This window comes from Bombina bombina, chromosome 6 (assembly GCF_027579735.1).
Source record: "Bombina bombina isolate aBomBom1 chromosome 6, aBomBom1.pri, whole genome shotgun sequence".
Lineage (NCBI taxonomy): Eukaryota > Metazoa > Chordata > Amphibia > Anura > Bombinatoridae > Bombina > Bombina bombina.
The window spans coordinates 904,747,270-904,767,561 of NC_069504.1; the positions used below are offsets into that span (position 1 = coordinate 904,747,270).

Sequence of the window (20,292 nt, forward strand, 5' to 3'; positions counted from 1 at the left end):
TCAGTAATGCATTGCTGCTCTAGAGCTGATTTTTTAAGGGTTGCTTCCAATCTTTTCAAAATTCTTCTTTGATATAAAAAAAAAACAGTATCAGACACTTTTTTTATATCAAAATGATCACAATCTTTCTGAGATAAACATAGTCGAGGTTTATAACTTGCATGATATTCGATCTCCATTTACCAATAACGGCACATAATAGCTGTTTATCACAAAAAAATGCAAATGGGTAATTGAGTCCATGGGGTTGATATATCAACCCCCTGCTCCTTAACTCGTCTGCCACCTCTGAGGCAACGGACAGCAATCTGATCGGGATGATTGACACCCCTGCTAGCGGCCGATTGGCCGCGAATGTGCAGGGGGTGGTATTGCACAAGCATTTCACAAGAAATGCATGTGCAATGATAAATGCCGACAATGTCCGCTTGCACTATGATAAATCGACCCTTAAGTGTGTGTTTTGCAATTGGATAGAGTGTTATTTCTTATTAGTGTTAAAAAATCTGTATATGGGTATATTGGTCATGTTTTGTTGCTCTATGATCTTTCTTTTCTATGACATGGAGAGTCCTCAACGTCATTGCAATTACTAGTGGGATATTCAACTCCTGGCCATCAGGAGGAGGCAAATAGCACACCAGCAAAGCTGCTAAGTGTAACTGACTTACCTATAATCCCCAGTCATTCTCTTTGTCTCTGTCAGTGGAGGTTGTGCGAAGTTAGTGTCTGAAGAATTTAATCCTTTTATGGGTACTTTTCCCTCCAAGCAAGGATTGGGGTCTAGCTGTGTCCACGTCAATCTCTTGAGTAAGAGTAGTGGTGGCGTTTAGCAGTTAAAATGCGATGAGGCAGTCCTTTGCTTTACTTTTAACACTTTCCTACCCCTTTGTGGAAAGCCAGAGTTGGTTACTCTGTTCTTTCTTTTCCTGCAGGTCCATGACAGGGAGCGTAGTGTCTGCCACACCTTAAGGATCAACATCTCTTATGCAATCTAAGGTAAGTGCCTTTGCCTTCTAGGTAATGAAGGACAGCAGCACTTATGGGGTTAATCCTCCTTTGAAGCCTGTCGAAGAAGGCTTTGCAACACTGAAAGATCCCTTGACAGACCAGCGTGAACAAGTATGGTCTGTTAAAGTTGGTGGAGCATGTGGGTATTGCACTAAAGTGGCCTGGGTAATTGCAAAAAGACTTTAAAACACATTTTGCAAAATGGAGGGGGTTGTGAAGGCTTTGCTACAGGCTGTGGCTACACAGCATTAGGCCACAGTAACACAGAGACTGTGGCAGCCCTACAACAACTTGTTCTTTCTCATAAACAGAATACAGATGCCATGATACAGCAGGCTATGGCAGCCCAAAGTGAAGCAAGCCGTTTGTTTAAGGAGGAGCAACAACAGGCTACCTGGATGGTGTGACTGAAGATTCAGGCCTTGTCTGAGAAGCTGACCAAGGATCCTGCAGGGACACTTCTAGGAGCCAGGATAATCCATACCAGTCATTTTTTGCAAAACATGACACCCACAGATGATGTAGAGGCATACCTTCTTGCATTTAAATGTATTGCTGAAAGAGAAGGATGGCCAGCAGGCGAGTGGGCAAGCTTATTGGCACCTTTCCTAATTGGAGAGCCCCAGAAAGCCTTCTATGACTTAGAGCCAGAGCAAGCAAGGGATTATACCAAGTTAAAGTCTGAAATCCTGGCACATCTTGGAGTGGCTGTTGCAGCTTGTGCTCCCTGATTTCAGGCCTGGACTTACTATGTTGAAAAGGCTACCTGTACTCAGATGTTTGACCTAATACACCTTACCAGGAAGTGGCTACAGCCAGAAGTAACTCAGCAAGCCAGATTGTGGAGCTGTTGGTGATAGACCGGTTTTTGCGGGGTTTAACTCCTGCCGTGAGGAGATGGATCAGTCAAATCAACCCTTGAAATGTAGACCAGCTGGTGGACTTGGTGGAGAGAGATGTAGCTGCAGGAGAGTTGCAAATTCCACTCAGCCAGAGCGTCTGCAGAGGAATCAAGATACTGCTGGACCCGATAAGACTGTTCTGGGTTTAAGGGAAACTGCAAAACCTGGGATATATCCACAGGGGTCCCATGTAACCACCCTTAGAAGCACCAGCTAGGTGTTGGACAGACTATAGTATAAAATGTTTTTGGTGTCATGAACTATGCAGTGCAATATGGATAATAGGATTGGACAGAACTCTTATGTGCTAGAACATGTAGAATCTGCTATTGCTAGCTGCCATATGCCAAAGATGTGTTATTTATATGTGAATGGGGAAAACATAAATGCCCTGCAGGACCCAGGGAGTATGTGAACTATAATAGCAAATCTTTTATACCAGATGTGATGCTTGATATGTTACAAAAAGTTGGTATTGTTTGTGTTCATGGTAACAAACATGAATACCCTACAGCTATGGTCACTATTAACAGCACTTGTGGTACTATAAACTTCAGAGTGGGTGTAGTATAGAGGCCCACAATGTAGTAACGGATTTTACCTATTTTCTAGATTTATGGAAATCTGCTGGTAAGGTTACCCAGGAATGCGCAAAAAATCTTATGTTAATTATGAAATATTTCCTTTTTCTGAATGGAATGAACAAAATACTGAGATTGAGAGAAAGACCTTACCCCTTATGCCAGCTTTAGTAGGGGATGAGGCAAGTCACAATAGTGGGGAAATGGTGATTAGGCTCACCTCATACTGGTTTGGTTCCTTTAAAAGACTGGGAAAAACCTCAGTAAGGAGAGAGACAAGGAGTTGGCAAAACCTGTATTGCTGCAACTGATTGAAACTGGAAAAAATGTTAAGCACAATTGCTTCTGTTAGTAAGCAGACAAAGTGCCCCCAGAATAGTCAGCTACAGTTTACTTGTGAGCTCAGAGGAGCAAGGACTTTTATGTATGTTTTTATTTATTTATTGAAAACAGTGCTATTTTGCTTCCAGAAATAAATAGGTCGCTGGCCTATAAAACATATAAAATGTGTGAAGCATGTTCCTGTCCCAGAAGGCTGTGCTGTCACTGAAAGATCCCTTGGCAAACGCGCATGAACAAGTGTGGTCTATTACAGAGTGTATATGGATGTATGTGTATTTGTATATGTATGTATGTTTGTATGTATGTATATCTATTAAATAACAAAGATGATAGGCCACTTTGCTTTTCCATTGGCCATGTTGCAAGAAGATAATCTGCCACATTGCCCCTCCCGATATTGGGCTCTGGATCCGCCCCTGTTCTGGTAATTGTGTTTTACTATTCTGTGCTACTCTGAGCACAGGCCCACAATATTGATAATGCACCCTTGTAATCTAAGCCTATACAGGAATAAGTTTGTAGCATCATGACACCACTGGTTTCTTTACAGGGCCATTAAAGGGACCGTTAACTCAATTTTTATACTTTTTGAAAAAGATAGATAATTCCTTTATTACCCATTCCCCAGTTTTGCACAGAAAACATGGTTATATTAATACACTTTTTACCTCTGTGATTACCTTGTTTCTACGCATCTTCTGACGGCCCCATGATCACATGACTTTAAATGTATTATCAATTGACTTGCATTTAAGACAATTAATGCTGTGTTGTTAGAATCCACGGGCATCAGCACAATGTTATCTATATGACTCACATGAACTAGCTTTCCCTGTTGAGAAAAGCAAATACAAAAGCATGTGATCATGGGGCTGTCTTTAGGGATTTAGAAACAGACAGACATTTAGAGGTTTAAATGTTATAAAGTATGTTAATATAACCATGTTGGTTGTGCAAAGCTGGGGAATGGGTAGTAAAGGCAATATCTATCTTTTTAAACACTAACAATTTTTGTGTTGACTGTCCCTTTATTGTAATCACTTATGCCATCTATATTTATTAACTTTTCTTTGCTATACACTTTTAGGGGCCTATCTATCAAGCTGTCAACCGCAAATACGCTGGAATTCCGCATCGTAATTGTTGCGAGATTGATCCGACCTAGTTATCAAAGCCTCAAGACCGTGACGTAACATACGAACAGGCGATCTCAATCCGACGCAGATCAATGCTTACGTCATTACAGATGTTCCGAATACACATTCGGCTCTATCTAACACTTTTTCCCAGTTATCAAACTTTGAACAGGTACGCTTGCTTCTTATCCGACGCAGCGTATCTGGTTTTCAATCTGCCACCCTGGAGGCCGCGAATGTCATAGAAATCAATGGGAGTCTTAAAGCAGCGAAAGCTTATGTTCGATGCTGCAAGACAAAGAAATATAACCCATTGATTTCTATGGTAGAAAACAAGTAACGTTTACACCTAACACCCTAACATAAACCCTGATTCTAAACACCCCTCATCTGCCGCCCCAACATCGTCACAACTTAAATAAAATGTATTAACCCCTATTCTGCCGCTCCCCGACACTAAATAAACTTATTAACCCCTAAACCTCTGGCCTCGCACATCACCACCAGTAACTAAACCTATTAACCCCTAAACCATCAGCCCCCCACATTGCCATAAACTAAGCTATTAACCCCTAAACCTAACAACCCCCTAACTTTAAAATTAAAATTACAACATCCCTATCTTAATATAAATTAAAACTTACCTGTGGAAATAAAATAAACTATTTTAAACTATTAATTAACCTACCCTAACTATTATACTACAATTAAATTAAAATACCAATTAAACTAAATTACATATTAAAGAAACCTAACCCTACTCAAATTATTTAAATATACTTTTAAACATTATAAAAGTACTAAATTACAGAAAAAACCCCCACTAAGTTACACCCCCCCCCCCACTAAATTACAAAAATAAAAAACTAAATTATCAAAAATAAAAAAGAATTGCACCTAATCTAATAGCCCTATCAAAATAAAAAAGCCCCCCAAAATTAAAAAAAAACCTAGCCTACAATAAACTACCAATGGCCCTTAAAAGGGCCTTTTGTGGGGCATTGCCCAAAAGATATCAGCTCTTTTACATTGCAAAAAATACAAACACCCCCCCCCCCAACAGTTAAACCCACCACCCAACCAACCAACCCCCCCAAATAAAAAACCTATCTAAAATAACCTAAGCTCCCCATTGCCCTGAAAAATGCATTTGTATTGGCATTGCCCTTAAAAGGGCATTTAGCTCTTTTACATGCCCAGACCCGAATCTAAAAATAAAACCCACCCCAAAAAACCTTAAAAAACCTAACACTAACCCCCAACAAAGCTGCTAAAATCCTATTGGCTGTTCCAATCAGCCAATATGATTGAGTTCTCGTCCTATTGGCTGATTGGAACAGCCAATAGGATTTTAGCAGGTCTAATCCTATTGGCTGGTTGGAACAGCCAATAGGATTTTAGCAGCTCTAATCCTATTGGCTGATAGAAATCTTTCAGCCAATAGGAATGCAAGGGACGGCATCTTGGATGGCGTCACCTGCATTGAAGGTCCAGTTTACGGCGGCAACCATATAAAGAGGATGCTCCGCGCCAGATGTCTTCAGGTTGAACCCGCTCTGCGCCGGATGGATGAAAATTCAAGATGCCGTCTGGATGAAGACTTCTTGCCGCCTGGATGAGGACTTCTCCGGCTGGATAAAGATGGTAGAGGCTGCCCGGATGAAGACTTCTTGCCGCCTGGAGGATGACTTCTCTGGCAGGATGGATCCTTCAAGCGGGACTTCAAGAACTGTAAGTGGATCGTTGGGGGTTAGTGTTTTTTTAAGGGTTTTTGGGTGGGTTTTATTTTTAGATTAGGGTCTGGCCGTGTAAAAGAGCTAAATGCCCTTTTTATGGGCAATTACCATATAAATGCCCTTTTCAGGGCAATGGGGAGCTTAGGTTATTTTAGTGGGTTTAACTGTTGTGGGGAGGTGTTTGTATTGTTTTGCAATGTAAAAGAGCTGATATCTTTGGGGCAATGCCCCGCAAAAGGCCCTTTTAAGGGCCATTGGTAGTTTATTGTAGGCTAGGGGTTTTTTATTTTGGGGGGGCTTTTTTATTTTGATAGGGCTAATAGATTAGGTGTAATTCTTTTTTATTTTTGATAATTTTGTTTTTTATTTTTTTCTAATTTAGTGTTTGTTTGTTTTTTGTAACTTAGTGTTTTTTTCTGTAATTTAGTACTTTTAATAATGTTTAATAGTATATTTTAAAAAAATTGAGTAGGGTTAGGTTTATTTAATATGTCATTTAGTTTATTTAATTGGTATTTTAATTTAATTGTAGTATAATAGTAAGGGTAGGTTAATTAAAAGTTTAAAATAGTTTATTTTAATTCTACAGGTAAGTTTTAATTTATATTAAGATAGGGATGTTGTTATTTTAATTTAAATTTAGGGGGTTGTTAGGTTTAGGGGTTAACAGGTTTAATTAGTGGAATTGATGTGGGAGGCCAGAGATTTAGGGGTTAATACGTTTATTTAGTGGCGGCGGTGTCGGGGAGTGGCGGGATAGAGGTTAATAACTTTATTTTTTGGCGATGGGGGGGCTGACGGTTTAGGGGTTAATAGGTTTAGTTAGTGGTAGTGATGTGGGAGGCCAGAGGTTTAGGGATTAATACGTTTATTTAGTGGCAGCGGTGTCGGGGAGCGGCGGGATAGGAGTTAATAACTTTATTTAGGTTGCAGCAATGTCAGGGAGCGGCGAGATAGGGGTTAAACATTTTAGTATAGTGGCGGCGTTTAGTGACAGGGTATAAATAAAGTTGGGAGAAAGCCGAATAGACGCGAGATCAATGACTGCTAGTTAACAACAGTCTGATGCTCATCGCCCCGTACTTGGTGCGTGACTTTTTGCAGGCTTTTTTCATAGATAAGGAGAGCGTATTGAGATCCGCGGCTGCGATGTTAGGTGAGCGTATTGATGCCGGCAAATGCAATAAAGTTGACGCTTTGGTACATATCCCCCTTAGGATTTCCTTTTTTTACATCATTTTTGTAAGTTTTTTTTATGGAATTTGTAAGGTTCTTTTAAAGGACACAACCATTGTCAAAAATAATGAAATCTAAATAATTTATGAATACATCAACAAAAATCCACTCTAAATTATGTATAGATATATATGCATAAAAATTTAAAAAGGGAAAATGAGAGATGCCATTTTTATGATAATATACAGTTCAAGATCAATTAGTAAAATGTGTTTAAGCTCTTATATTTTATATCCTTGCACTGTGTTCTTCTGAGTAATAAATTGTCTGCAAAACTCTGGGCCAGTTGTTTTAAAACAAATTGGACTTGTGACAATTGCGACTCATTTTTTAAACACAGTTAACACCCAAGTATGTTTTACACTGTATTATAAACAGCTAAAATATGGGAAAGACTGATTATAAATTAAAATGTGTCTAATCAACTTGTGACCAGATCCTATGCAAGCTGTTATTATGATGCCACGGTTGGAATTTTTTATATGAAATAGATTTTAGTGACTGAATCACTATTATTTAGTTATAGCAATCCATATGTATGTCACTAAACAATAGTGGATCCGTACTGTTTGTCACTATGTCCAGCAGAAAAGTAGCTTCTGACCGCAGCCACTGTAACATTATAGACACAAATGTTATTGCCCATTAACCCTAACTACAACTTATCTCCACTGTAGTTAACCCTTACCGTAACCTGGCCACACTGTATTTAACCCTAAGTAAAGGCTGTCTAAATTAAAACTACCAGGAAATGCATGTTGCATACTGCTGTATTAATGGCAATTGACTAATCAAGACAACTGCCATCATAACACTATAAAGGTTGTGACACAGAGCAAGTGAAGCGGCGCGAGGCAAAGCAGCTGTTTCGTGTCGCATCGCTTCTGAAGTTCAAATATTTCAACCCTGAGCGCTCAGCTACGCGACCTGATGCGGCTGAGCGGACGGAGATGAAAAGATAGGACACACTGAGCGCGCACAGCCGCATCATCACGCTGCGTGCCGCTCTCAGTGTGTCACAGCCTTAAGAGTTAAAGGTTTATTGAAAACAGAAACATTTTCTCATAACACTAAAAAAAGAAAGTCTAATGCTTTTTAAAATATCTGCATTTTTATGCAACTTCGCAATAGTGCAAGGGGTATTTTTGGGAAACATCATCTAAATATTTACCTATATTTATGTATTACTTCCCTCTTCTCCAGCCTTTACATCTGTCTTCTGTCTGCATAGAGCACTGTAAAATATAAAATAGGCATCACCCTGCATATTCTGGGCAACTGATAACTTTGATGTTTGGGGGAGTGCTCTAGTAATGACTTGGGGATAGTACTCCCCACAAAGCCATATAGAATCTCCACTGTTAACAGGTTCCCTTTAAGGTTAAAAAGTTGTGGAAACCCCAAATTTTCTCTCCATGATTCAGAAGGAGCATACAATTTTAATAATGTTTCCAATTTACTTTTATTATCAAATTTACTTTGTTCTCTTCGTACCGGGGATGTTTTAGCATTTTTGCTATCGCTCAATTTAAACAGAAATAGATGTTTGTTTTATTTTTCTTTACCTATCAAAACTATATATTTGTTTTTAGTAGACAACCCAAGGTATTGTTCTAGGTCTATTTTTTTTTATATTTCATGCCACAGTTTTGCTGCCAAATACAACCATATTAAAAAATTGTTAACCTTTTCAAAAACTTTGGGTTTCTCACTTAAAATATATACATACCGCTTGTGCAGTGATAGCACAAATGGTTGCAAAAGCTTCTCTTTGTTCTGAAACAGCAGACATGCATGGCTTTGCCATTGCTTTTTGGTAAGTAGAAAGCCACTTACTGCAGCTGTGCACAATACTGAAATTCCAGATAGTGAGGGTTAATTAGTTAACTGGTAAGGGTTATAATATTATAATGTAGGGATTACCCTCCCACCTCCAAGATCCCTCCCAAACAGCTCTCTTTCCCCCCACCCACTATCTTAGGTACTGGCAGACATTCTGCCAGTATGCAGTGTAGGGAACCCTCCTACCTCCCTGATACCTCCCACACAGCTCTCTAACCCTCCCCCGTACCACTAGTGGTGGCTATCATTTTCTGTTGTGTAGGGGTCCCCCACCTTCCCCCTCCCTGCGATTTGTATGTAGGGTGCTCCCTCATTCCACCCTTTTTCCGTAGAGTAGCATGCCATCCCTCCCTCTCCCTTGCAACTATTTATGATGACATTTGTTTCTGTAGTTTAGGGCCCCTCCCTCTCCCCTCCGCCACTGGGCCCTTCATCCGCATTCCCTCCGAAATCTTTCACCAGCACCAACAGAGATCGTTACAGTCTGTAACGATCTGACAATCTGCTTTCATATGCTAACAGAGCACCAATTGTGCTTTGTTACCATATGAAAGCAGATGCCGGAAGCCCACAAGCAGCAAGTCTCAGTTGTGACTTGACAACCGTGACTGCTTGGGCTTCCTGAAGCTGCAACGTAGATCTGCGTTATGCATTATGCTGGGCTATGTACTGCATGACCTAGATCTATGTTGCATTGGCTCAAGGGGTTCAAATTTTGGGTTTCATGTCCCTTTAATAGTATCTTTAGAGATTCTACAAGGAGATAATCATGACCTTTTAGTAAAGAAGAAAAGCTTCTGTAACCCACTTCTCTGTGATGGGTAACATAGAAGAGCACTGATTGTTCTGTTATACGTTGCAGTTTGTTCCAGTGGAAGATATGGAAGGGGCTGCACAGAGATCTGTACCTGCAGTAACAATGCAACCTGCAACCCTATTGATGGTTCATGTCAGTGCTTCCCTGGCTGGATTGGCAGTGACTGTTCTGACGGTAAGAATCCTTCTTTAGTACAATTAGACATTAGTGTAAAACCAATTCTTCCTGAAAAGATCATCAAACACATTCTCTATAAAAATCCCCATATGCTTTTCTTAAGAATTTTGTAAAACCAAAATTTACTGTACCCCATAGTCATTAAAATTGTGCCTGAATAGTTTAAATAAAATAAAAAACTATCCGAGATCTCCCACAATCAGTAATCAGGCCTGAATTAGAACCTCACGTCTTGCAGCTATTTAGGATGACATCATTATCATTGCTGTAGGCTTTGTTATGAAGAAAACAAGCTGCCTACACTATATGGAGGTTACAAGTGCAGAGTAAAGAGTTTGTATTTCTAACTGTAAAGTCTGTTGCGTAAACTCCTCCCCTTTTCTAGCCATAGGCAGCAAAGCTCTGCACCCTACAATCTTAAGCCCCATCCCAGATTACCAATTAATAATAATATTGGGAGGTATTCAATATGAAATCCTAAAGAGTGAGCAGAACACTCAAACTGATTACATTTTATAGGTCATAGTGTAATGAGATTCATATGGCTAGATTACGAGTTGTGCGTTAGGTTAAAAAAGCAGCGGTAAGAGGTCCTAACGCTGCTTTTTAACGCACGCTGGTATTACGAATCTTGAAGGTACAGGCTCACTGCTCACTTTTTTGGCCAGACTTGGAAATAACGCGAATCCACTTACGTAAATTGCGTATCCTCTTTTTTCAATGGGACTTGCATAGTGCCGGTATTACGAGTCTGCCAAAAAGTGAGCAGTAGACCCTCTCCTGTCAAGACTAGTAGCGCATTTTAAAGTCAGTAGTTAAGAGTTTTACACTACAACGCCGTAGCATAAAACTCTTAACTAAAGTGATAAAAAGTACACTAACACCCATAAACTACCTATTAACCCCTAAACCGAGGCCCTCCCGCATCGCAAACACTAAAAAAAAATTTTTAACCCCTAATCTGCCGAGCCGGACATCGCCACCACTATAATAAATATATTAACCCCTAAATCGCCGCACTGCCGCCTCGCAAACATTAGTTAAATATTATTAACCCCTATTCTGCCGTCCCTAACATCGCCGACACCTACCTACATTTATTAACCCCTAATCTGCCGCCCCCAACGTCGCCGCCACTATACTAAAGTTATTAACCCCTAAATCTTAGTCTAACCCTAACCCCACCTAACTTAAATATAATTTAAATAAATTTAACTAAAAATTCCTATCATTACCTAAATAATTCCTATTTCTATCTATAGCTATCTCAGGGTTTATTTTTATTTTAAAGGCAAGTTTGTATTTATTTTAACTAGGTAGAATAGTTATTAAATAGTTATTAACTATTTAATAACTACCTAGCTAAAATAAATACAAAAGTACCTGTAAAATAAAACCTAACCTAAGTTACAATTACACCTAACACTAAACTATAATTAAATTATTTCCATAAATTAAATGCAATTAAATACAATTAAATTAAATTATCTAAAGTACAAAAAAACACACTAAATTACAGAAAATAATAAAGAAATTACAAGATTTTTAAACTAATTACACCTAATCTAATCCCCCTAACAAAATAAAAAAGCCCCCCAAAATAAAAAAAAGCCTTACCCTAAATTACAAATAGCCCTTAAAAGGGCCTTTTGCGGGGCATTGCCCCAAAGTAATCAGCTCTTTTACCTGTAAAGAAAATTACAAATCCCCCCCAACATTAAAACCCACCACCTACACAACCAACCCTACTCTAAAACCCACCCAATACCCCCTTAAAAAAACCTAACACTAACCCCTTGAAGATCACCTTACCGGGAGAAGTCTTCATCCAAGCCGGGCAAAGTGGTCCTCCAGACGGGCAGAAGTCTTCATCCAACCGGGCAGAAGTCCTCAACGAAGCCGGGAGAAGTCTTCATCCAAGCCAGGCGAAGTGGTCCTCCAGACGGGCAGAAGTCTTCATCCAGACGGCATCTTCTAACTTCATCCACCCGGCGCGGAGCGGGTCCATCCTCAAGACATCTGACGCGGAGCATCCTGATTGGAACAGCCAATAGAATGCCAGCTCAATCCTATTGGCTGATTGCATCAGCCAATAGGATTTTTCTACCTTAATTCCGATTGGCTGATAGAATTCTATCAGCCAATCGGAATTGAAGGGACGCCATCTTGGATGACGTCATTTAAAGGAACCTTCATTCCAGAAGAGCCGTCGGATGAAGAGGATGCTCCGCGTCGGATCTCTTGAAGATGGACCCGCTCCGCGCCGGATGGATGAAGATAGAAGATGCCGTCTGGATGAAGACTTCTGCCCGTCTGGAGGACCACTTTGCCCGGCTTGGATGAAGACTTCTCCCGGCTTCGTTGAGGACTTCGGCCCGGTTGGATGAAGACTTCTCCCGGTAAGGTGATCTTCAAGGAGTTAGTGTTAGTTTTTTTTTAAGGGGGTACTGGGTGGGTTTTAGAGTAGGGTTGGTTGTGTGGGTGGTGGGTTTTAATGTTGGGGGGGATTTGTAATTTTTTTACAGGTAAGAGAGCTGATTACTTTGGGGCAATGCCCCGCAAAAGGCCCTTTTAAGGGCTATTTGTAATTTAGTGTAGGGTAGGGCTTTTTTTATTTTGGGGGCGCTTTTTTATTTTGTTAGGGGGATTAGATTAGGTGTAATTAGTTTAAAAATCTTTTAATTTGTTTATTATTTTCTGTAATTTAGTGGGGGGTTTTGTACTTTAGATAATTTAATTTAATTGTATTTAATTTATGGAAATAATTTAATTATAGTGTAGTGTTAGGTGTAATTGTAACTTAGGTTAGGTTTTATTTTACAGGTACTTTTGTATTTATTTTATCTAGGTAGTTATAAAATAGTTAATAACTATTTAATAACTATTCTACCTAGTTAAAATAAAAACAAACTTGCCTGTAAAATAAAAATAAACCCTAAGCTAGATACAATGTAACTATTAGTTATATTGTAGATAACTTAGGTTTTTTTTTTATAGGTAAGTATTTAGTTTTAAATAGGAATAATTTAGTTAATGATAGGAATTTTTATTTTGATTTCTTTTAATTATATTTAAGTTAGGGGGTGTTAGGTTTAGGGTTAGACTTAGGTTTAGGGGTTAATAACTTTATTATAGTGGTGGCGACGTTGGGGCGGCAGATTAGTGGTTAAAAAGTGTAGGTAGGTTGTGGTGACATTGGGGACGGCAGATTAGGGGTTAATAAATATAATGTAGGTGTTGGCGAGGTTGGGGGCAGCAGATTAGGGGTTCATAAGTATAATGTACGTGGCGTAGGTGTCCGGAGCGGCAGATTAGGGGTTAATAATTATAATGTATGTGGCGGCGATGTCGGGGGCGGCAGATTAGGGGTTAATAAGTGTAAGATTAGGGGTGTTTAGACTCGGGGTTCATGTTAGGGTGTTAGGTGTAGACATAAAATGTATTTCCCCATAGGAATCAATGGGGCTGTGTTAAGGAGTTTTATGCTGATTTTTTGCAGGTGTTAGGCTCTCCCCATTGATTCCTATGGGGAAATCGTGCACAAGCACGTTACACCAGCTCACCGCTAACGTAAGCAGCGCTGGTATTGGAGTGCGGTAATGAGCAACATTTTGCTCAAAGCTCACTTCTTGTCTGGTTTGTAAAAACCCGTAATACCAGCGCTGTCTGTAAGTGAGCGGTGAGCATAAACTGCTCGTTAGCACCGCACAGCCTCTAACGCAAAACTCATAATCTAGGGTGATAGTAATCTAGGGTGATAGTTTCTTCATGTGTCTTAAAAAATACATATCAAAACATAATACTTCAAATGTCAGAATTATATAAGTCTACATTTTCCATTTATATTCTACTGTATTTATTTCACCTCAAGCATTATTGTTTTTATTAAAAATATATAAATATATTTTAAGGGATATTAAACAGTAAATAAATACTAAATATAATGATGTATTCAAAGCAAAGATTAGCCTGTAAATATTATGTACATTTATTTTATTAAATTGTATTATTTGTTAAAATATTGAAGATACAAGTGTAAAGGTTTATTTATTATAAAGTACTTTCGTTTCTATAAAGTAATGGGTGCCATCATGTTGCAACCTAGATTTTCCCTTATCTATCTCTTTTGTTGAGAACAATTAGAGACAGATATAACAGGCAATAATAGAATGCAAAACAAGGTTGTGTAGAATATAGAAATGTTAAACTAGAGGATTTTAGGCTCTTGGGGTCTGTATATTTTGTGGCGTTAAAGTCAAGAGATATCCCGGGCACGATGAGCGGATTCCGGCAGGAGAATGTGGAGGAATTTTTTGAGATGGGAGAGGAGTTGGGCAGTGGTCAGTTTGCAATTGTCCGAAAATGCAAGGAACGCAGGACAGGGGTAGAATATGCAGCCAAGTTTATCAAGAAAAGACGACTGTCCTCAAGCCGACGGGGAGTAAGCCGAGAAGAGATTGAAAGAGAGGTGGACATCCTCCGTGAGATTCAGCACCCCAATATCATTACCCTGCATGATGTGTTTGAGAACCGAACTGATGTGGTGCTGATCTTGGAGCTGGTGTCTGGAGGAGAGCTCTTTGATTTCCTTGCACAGAAGGAGAGTCTGAGTGAAGAGGAGGCTACGATGTTCCTGAAACAGATTCTAGACGGGGTCCATTACCTGCACAACAAGAGTATTGCACACTTTGACCTTAAGCCAGAAAACATCATGCTTTTGGATCAGAGTACTCCTAACCCACGAATCAAACTCATAGATTTTGGAATTGCTCATAAGATACAAGCGGGGAATGAATTCAAAAATATCTTCGGAACGCCGGAATTTGTTGCTCCCGAAATCGTAAACTATGAACCTTTAGGCCTGGAGGCTGATATGTGGAGCATCGGAGTCATCACTTATATTCTACTAAGTGGTGCATCGCCCTTCTTGGGAGAGACAAAGCAAGAGACTTTGACTAATATTTCAGGTGTTAATTATGATTTTGACGAGGAATATTTTAGCAACACAAGCGAGTTGGCCAAGGATTTCATACGCAGGCTTCTGGTTAAGGACCCTAAGAAACGGATGACCATTGATCAGAGCCTGGAGCACTCGTGGATTAAGGCAATCAAACGGCGGAATGTGCGTCATGAGGATAGTGGAAAGCGTCCTGAACGCCGCCGGTTGAAGACAACACGTCTGAAGGAATACACCATCAAATCCCATTCCAGCATGCCCCCTAATAACACATATGTTAATTTTGAGAGGTTTAGTCGTGTGCTTGAGGAGCTAGGAGCTGCTGAAGATGCACTAAAGGAGTTGCAGAAAACTCAGACTACTTCTCGTGAAGACTTGGCTGCTCTGCGCTCCATCTATGAGGAGAAAGAGAGTTGGTATCGGGAGGAGCAAGAGGGGGTCGGACGTGAGCTTGTGGTGCTCCGGCAGGAGTTGCAGCGTGAGGAAGGACAAAGGCACCAGGCACAAGAAGAGCTACGGAGTGCCATGCACAGCGCCAATAGCCTGAAGAGGAAGTTTGGGCGCCTGGAAAACCGTTACGAAGCACTTGCTGCCCAAGTTACGGCAGAGATGAACTTTGTAGAAGAATTACTTAAAACCATTGAACTAGAGAGGGAAGGGGAGAGAGGAGTGTGTTAAGGGAAAATAAATCAGTGAGTTATGAAAAATGAGGGTATTGGAGAAAGGGGGGCAGTGAATGGACATCTGCTGGTAAGGAAAAGAAACTAAGTCTGAAGGAAAGAGGAAAGTGCGCTTATATGAAAAGGGAATTTTGATGCAGGGAAGGGAGCCAGAGTGTTACTGTGCCTAGGAAAGGGAATTGGGGAGGCGTCACTGCCTCACGACTATGTCCAAACACATTCTTGTATGTTATTCATTCCTGCTATTTCTTACACTAGTCTTTCAGCTGCACGAAATTAAAAGTATGTACTTTGCACAATATATCTATAACTCTGTACCAAGAGTATCAAATACCACTTTAAGAGATGCACCAAAAAGCAGAAGAGGAGCGCACATGTTATAATAAATAGTTTTATGAGTAGAACTAGACACTGGTTAGCAACTTAATATTTTTGTTCGGTGTTGTTGTCAATGAGGTGAATTTTTTATCTATAGTTTCTTAAACCAGGCATTCCAAGAATTCTTTATTCGTTATTTTATACCAGGCCTTGTTCGTGTGTAAACTTGAGACAAAATTTCACTTCAAACAACAAAAGGAAGAAGGGAAAAAAAAGAAGAAACGTGGTCTTAATTAAGAAATATTTTTACACACGATTTATTCATTATCACAAAACGTCCATTACAGCTTTGTGTGCATTTAATATTTAAAGGCAAGAAGGAAAAAAAATTGCACAAACTGTTGTACATTATTTGAGGAGGGTTCTTAACTCTGACCTTTATTAATATACATATGTGGCAAGAGGTGAGGTGTTGTATCTCTCCTCTGTAGCAGAAAGGAATGATATTATATTTATCTGTTAAAGAACTTGTACAATGGAACTTTAACATTAAAATACATTTTTAATTAAAAAAAAAAAAAAAAAAAAAAAAAAAAAAAAGAAATGTTAAACTAGCAATCTAAAAGGGTTTCCACAAATCCTTGTGTGCACGCTGTCTTTTATTACCTGTTTTATATCTGACCATAATTGTCCAAAGTATAAGAGATAGATAAGGGGAACATCTGGGTTTCAACATGACAGCACCCATTACTTTATAGAAACTCATTGAAATTGAGAAAATTACAGGACAAGGGAATAAATAAGGAAAATCTTTTGCAATATATTTTACAACATAAAATTAAACATTTTATATTAAATCTTCAACTATTTAATGTCCCTTTTAAAATTAGAATGATTCATTTTAACTGTTTAATTCAGGACGGACTTATTCTACCGCTGTGTATAACAAGATTAATTCCCATATAAGATGCTGTTTTTTTCTTTTTGCAGAGTGTCCTTCGGGTCTTTGGGGCCCAGACTGTATCCATACGTGTAACTGCCATAATGATGCGGAGTGCAGTGCGTACGATGGAGAATGTAAATGCACAGCTGGGTGGACAGGTCTTTACTGTACACAGAGTAAGAGACCTTTTAAGATGTCATTTGTTTACATTGTGAGGGTAATGCTATGAAACTGATTTAAAAAGAGCTGCAGGAACAGGATGAAATATAATAACACAATGAGTATACTATATAGATAGATAGATAGATAGATAGATAGATAGATAGATAGATAGATAGATAGATAGATAGATAGATATGCTGTTTTAGTTCTCTCTCAGAAAAAGCAGGGATATTCCTATCTCTGCAAAGAAATTTTAAATTTACATTCTGTGCTGACCCACTACACTGTATAGAAGGTGAACTATTGTATAGATTGCACCACCTCACTCAGGACATCTTCATTCACTTCATTCGACAGAAGGTTTCATATTTCCCTTACAGCAATGATTTTCCTTAAAGCACACCCGAAAATGAACAGTGAATCTCTTTGTAAGTTTAGGACATTTCAGTCTAAGTTCTCATACATGACTATTGGAATAAAACAAATAAAAAATAGTCTAGAGGGGGATTTGAACCCATGAATTTCAGTACACATTTGTGTACTGTGCTCTATCCCCTGCATTATTTGCCCACTTAGAAACAGTTTTTGCAGTTTTCCATTTTATAATTATAGACATGGAGGTCCAGCAAATTATCTCTAAACAAAGTATCTTCAGATACATTTTAACTTCATTTAGCTCTTTAAATATCACAACTTTTATTCTTTATATCTCAATTCTCTGATTTAATCAAATAAGCTAGGGAAATTCTACCCTATAAAATCTATTGCCATGCCAAATTTTCTGAAAATTGGTGTAACAGTTTCTTTATAGCTTTTTCTACAAATTTCTTCTGAAAAATAACATATTAAGACATACAATTTTCACAACATTTCCTAGGAGCTTTCTGGGACAGGGAGGGAAGGGGAATTTTTGGGCGGAGCCATGATAGGAAAGGCAGAGCCGCTTCTGTGCTGTGAGTGGGACTGGGCTTGGGCAAAGTAAGAATCTCCCAGTATCTGAGATAGTTGGTAGGTACAAAATTTCCTTTACATTTTCAGGAATTTTGTTGGCTTCCACTCCAAAGTAAATTGCCAGTTTCTGCATAATTCTTTGGAAAAACAGCATTTAAATTTACCATAAACACCTTGTAATTACAACATTAATTAACATATCAGCAGATTCTGAGCTATTTTAGAACAGATTAACAACTTGATTGCTGCAATTGTTTTTTGAATGGTCAAACTCCAGTCACCATTTTCCTTATTTGGAGGAGCCAATCTGGACTTGAGTCTAAGGGGTCAATTTATCAAGCTCCGTACGGAGCTTGATGCCCCATGTTTTAAAGACCGCTGCTCCATAACCTGTCCGCCTGCTCCGAGGTGGCGGACAGAAATCAACCCGATTGAATATGATTGGGTTGATTGACACCCCCTGCTAGCGGCCGAATCTGCAGGGGGCGGTATTGCACCAGCAGTTCACAAGAATTCATTGATATACAGCGGACATCGCACTATAATAAATTGACCCCTAAAGAAAAAAGGGCTAGTTACTGCAATTGTATTAGCAACATTTTATTGATTGGCTTCAGCAGAAATTATAAGATCATCTGCAAATTAGGGAGAATTATGTGGCAAGGTTAGATTTGTGCATCTTCCCAGATGTTCTCTTACTTTTCAGGACTGGAAAAAACTTTTTTTTTTTAATTAAATTACAGAAAAAGGAGACAAATTTAAATAAAGAGAGCATACTTCAAAATTGTTTTATTATGCATGATTAAAGTGAAATGAAACCCACAATGTTTCTTTCATGATATAGGTAGAGCATGCAATTTTAAACATTTTTATAATTTACTTCTATTATCAAATTTGCTTTATTCTCTATTACTGGTATTATTTGTTGAAGGCACAGCAATGCACTACTGGTTGCTAACTGAACACAATGGGCTCCATTTATGAAGCAGCGAACGCTGCTTCGGAGGCCCATCGTTTCACACTCGCCTGAAATGGAAGTTAAGAAGCAGCGGTCATAAAACCACTGCTCCTTAACCTGACCTTTTAGGTGGCATATTGAAAGAATCCTGATCCGATCAGGATGATTGACAGCCCCTGCTAGCTCACCAGAAATGCTTGTGCAATGTTAAATGCGGACAGCGTATCATGACCGCTCGACAGTTCATAAATCTACCCCATATGGTGAGTCAATGCCAATAGGCGTACATATGCAGCCACCAATCAGCAGCTAGCACCCAGGTGCTTTGGTGCTCCTGATCTTACCTTGATAAACCATTCAACAAAGCATAACAAAGGAAGGAAGCTAATTAAATAATAGAAGTAAATTGGAAAGTTGTTGAAAATTGTATGCTCTGTCTAAATAATGAATGTCTAATTATGACTTTACTGTCCCTTTAAGAATTGTTTGTTACAGTTTCAAAATGTTTACTGTTCCTTTAACATGGAATGCTCTTTGTTATTATACAGCCATAACACAAATTTAAAACAATAACATTACTTCTGTTTCTTTCTTATTTTACAGTAATAACAAAACATTGATTTCTTTAGCAGAAACGGTATTTCAACATTTAAAATATTTCCTCAAAACATATTATTGACATCTAGATCTCATGAGATGTCATCAATTTGCCCAGTTTAACAGGACGTAATAGCCGGTTGTGATCTATTAAGTGTGAATATGTTTATTGATCTCTTGTCAACGTATTTGCTGTGTTAAAAAACAAATCTTGTATGCGAGGTAAAGAATTGCAACTTACAATAACGGACCACCTTTCCACAGACCCTGTTCAATTGCTTTATACATGTTTGAGTAGTTAAAGGCCACACGTGGCACCTGGATCAGTGTGTAATGTTCTCACCAGGTTATGGCAAATAATTGTAACAGATCTTAGACAGTGTGCACATGCCTCGGGCATTTCTGTGCATTCATTAAACTATGCACTGAAACATTGGTAACAGAACTGTAATTTCACAGTATAGACTAAATACTATATAGACTATATAGTCTAAACCAGTACCCTGTGTAGGTGACTTCCTATGTCTCTCCCAGGACTCTAAACATAAACTACTGTACTGGTCTTGCAGGGGTTAAATCTCTGTTCTTCTGCCAACTCCAGCTTCCTCAAGCAGTGCTGGAAATAGTGTCGTCTGTAGTAAAAACAGGGCAGAAAGCAAAATACTCACAGTGGCAAATGCTAATATTCAAAAAGGTTTATTCTAGTCTTCAGCATTTAAAAACATGAGTGAATAAAGCTCTGATAAGAAGTAGCAAAATCCAATGCACTTCAATGATAAAATTTGTCTTTTTCAAGAGCAGTTTTTTCATTGAAACGTGTTGAGCTTTGCCAGTTGTTATCAGAACTTTATTCACTCATGTTTTTAAATTCTGAAGAATGGAATAAACCTTTTTGAATATTCCGAAGTCGGTGAAGGAACAGAGATTTAAGCGCTGTAAGACCAGC

At 38.9% G+C, this 20,292-nt stretch overlaps 2 protein-coding genes across 2 annotated transcripts in view; both read left to right on the forward strand.

Annotated features, from left to right (window-relative positions):
• Positions 1-20,292, forward strand: part of MEGF11 (multiple EGF like domains 11) — a 1,076,815-nt gene that overhangs the window by 920,285 nt on the left and 136,238 nt on the right. The window contains 2 exon segments of the mRNA XM_053718531.1: positions 9,649-9,777; positions 16,726-16,854. Coding sequence (XP_053574506.1) covers positions 9,649-9,777; positions 16,726-16,854 — 258 coding nt within the window.
• LOC128663932 (death-associated protein kinase 3-like) lies at positions 13,998-15,999 on the forward strand. The gene has a single exon (XM_053718532.1). The coding sequence runs from the start codon at positions 14,057-14,059 to the stop codon at positions 15,413-15,415; it is 1,359 nt and encodes a 452-aa protein (XP_053574507.1). The 5' UTR covers positions 13,998-14,056; the 3' UTR covers positions 15,416-15,999.

Bases quoted from the DNA above. Each gene is read 5' to 3' on its own strand.
- LOC128663932 (XM_053718532.1), top strand. From the start codon at position 14,057: ATGAGCGGATTCCGGCAGGAGAATGTGGAGGAATTTTTTGAGATGGGA.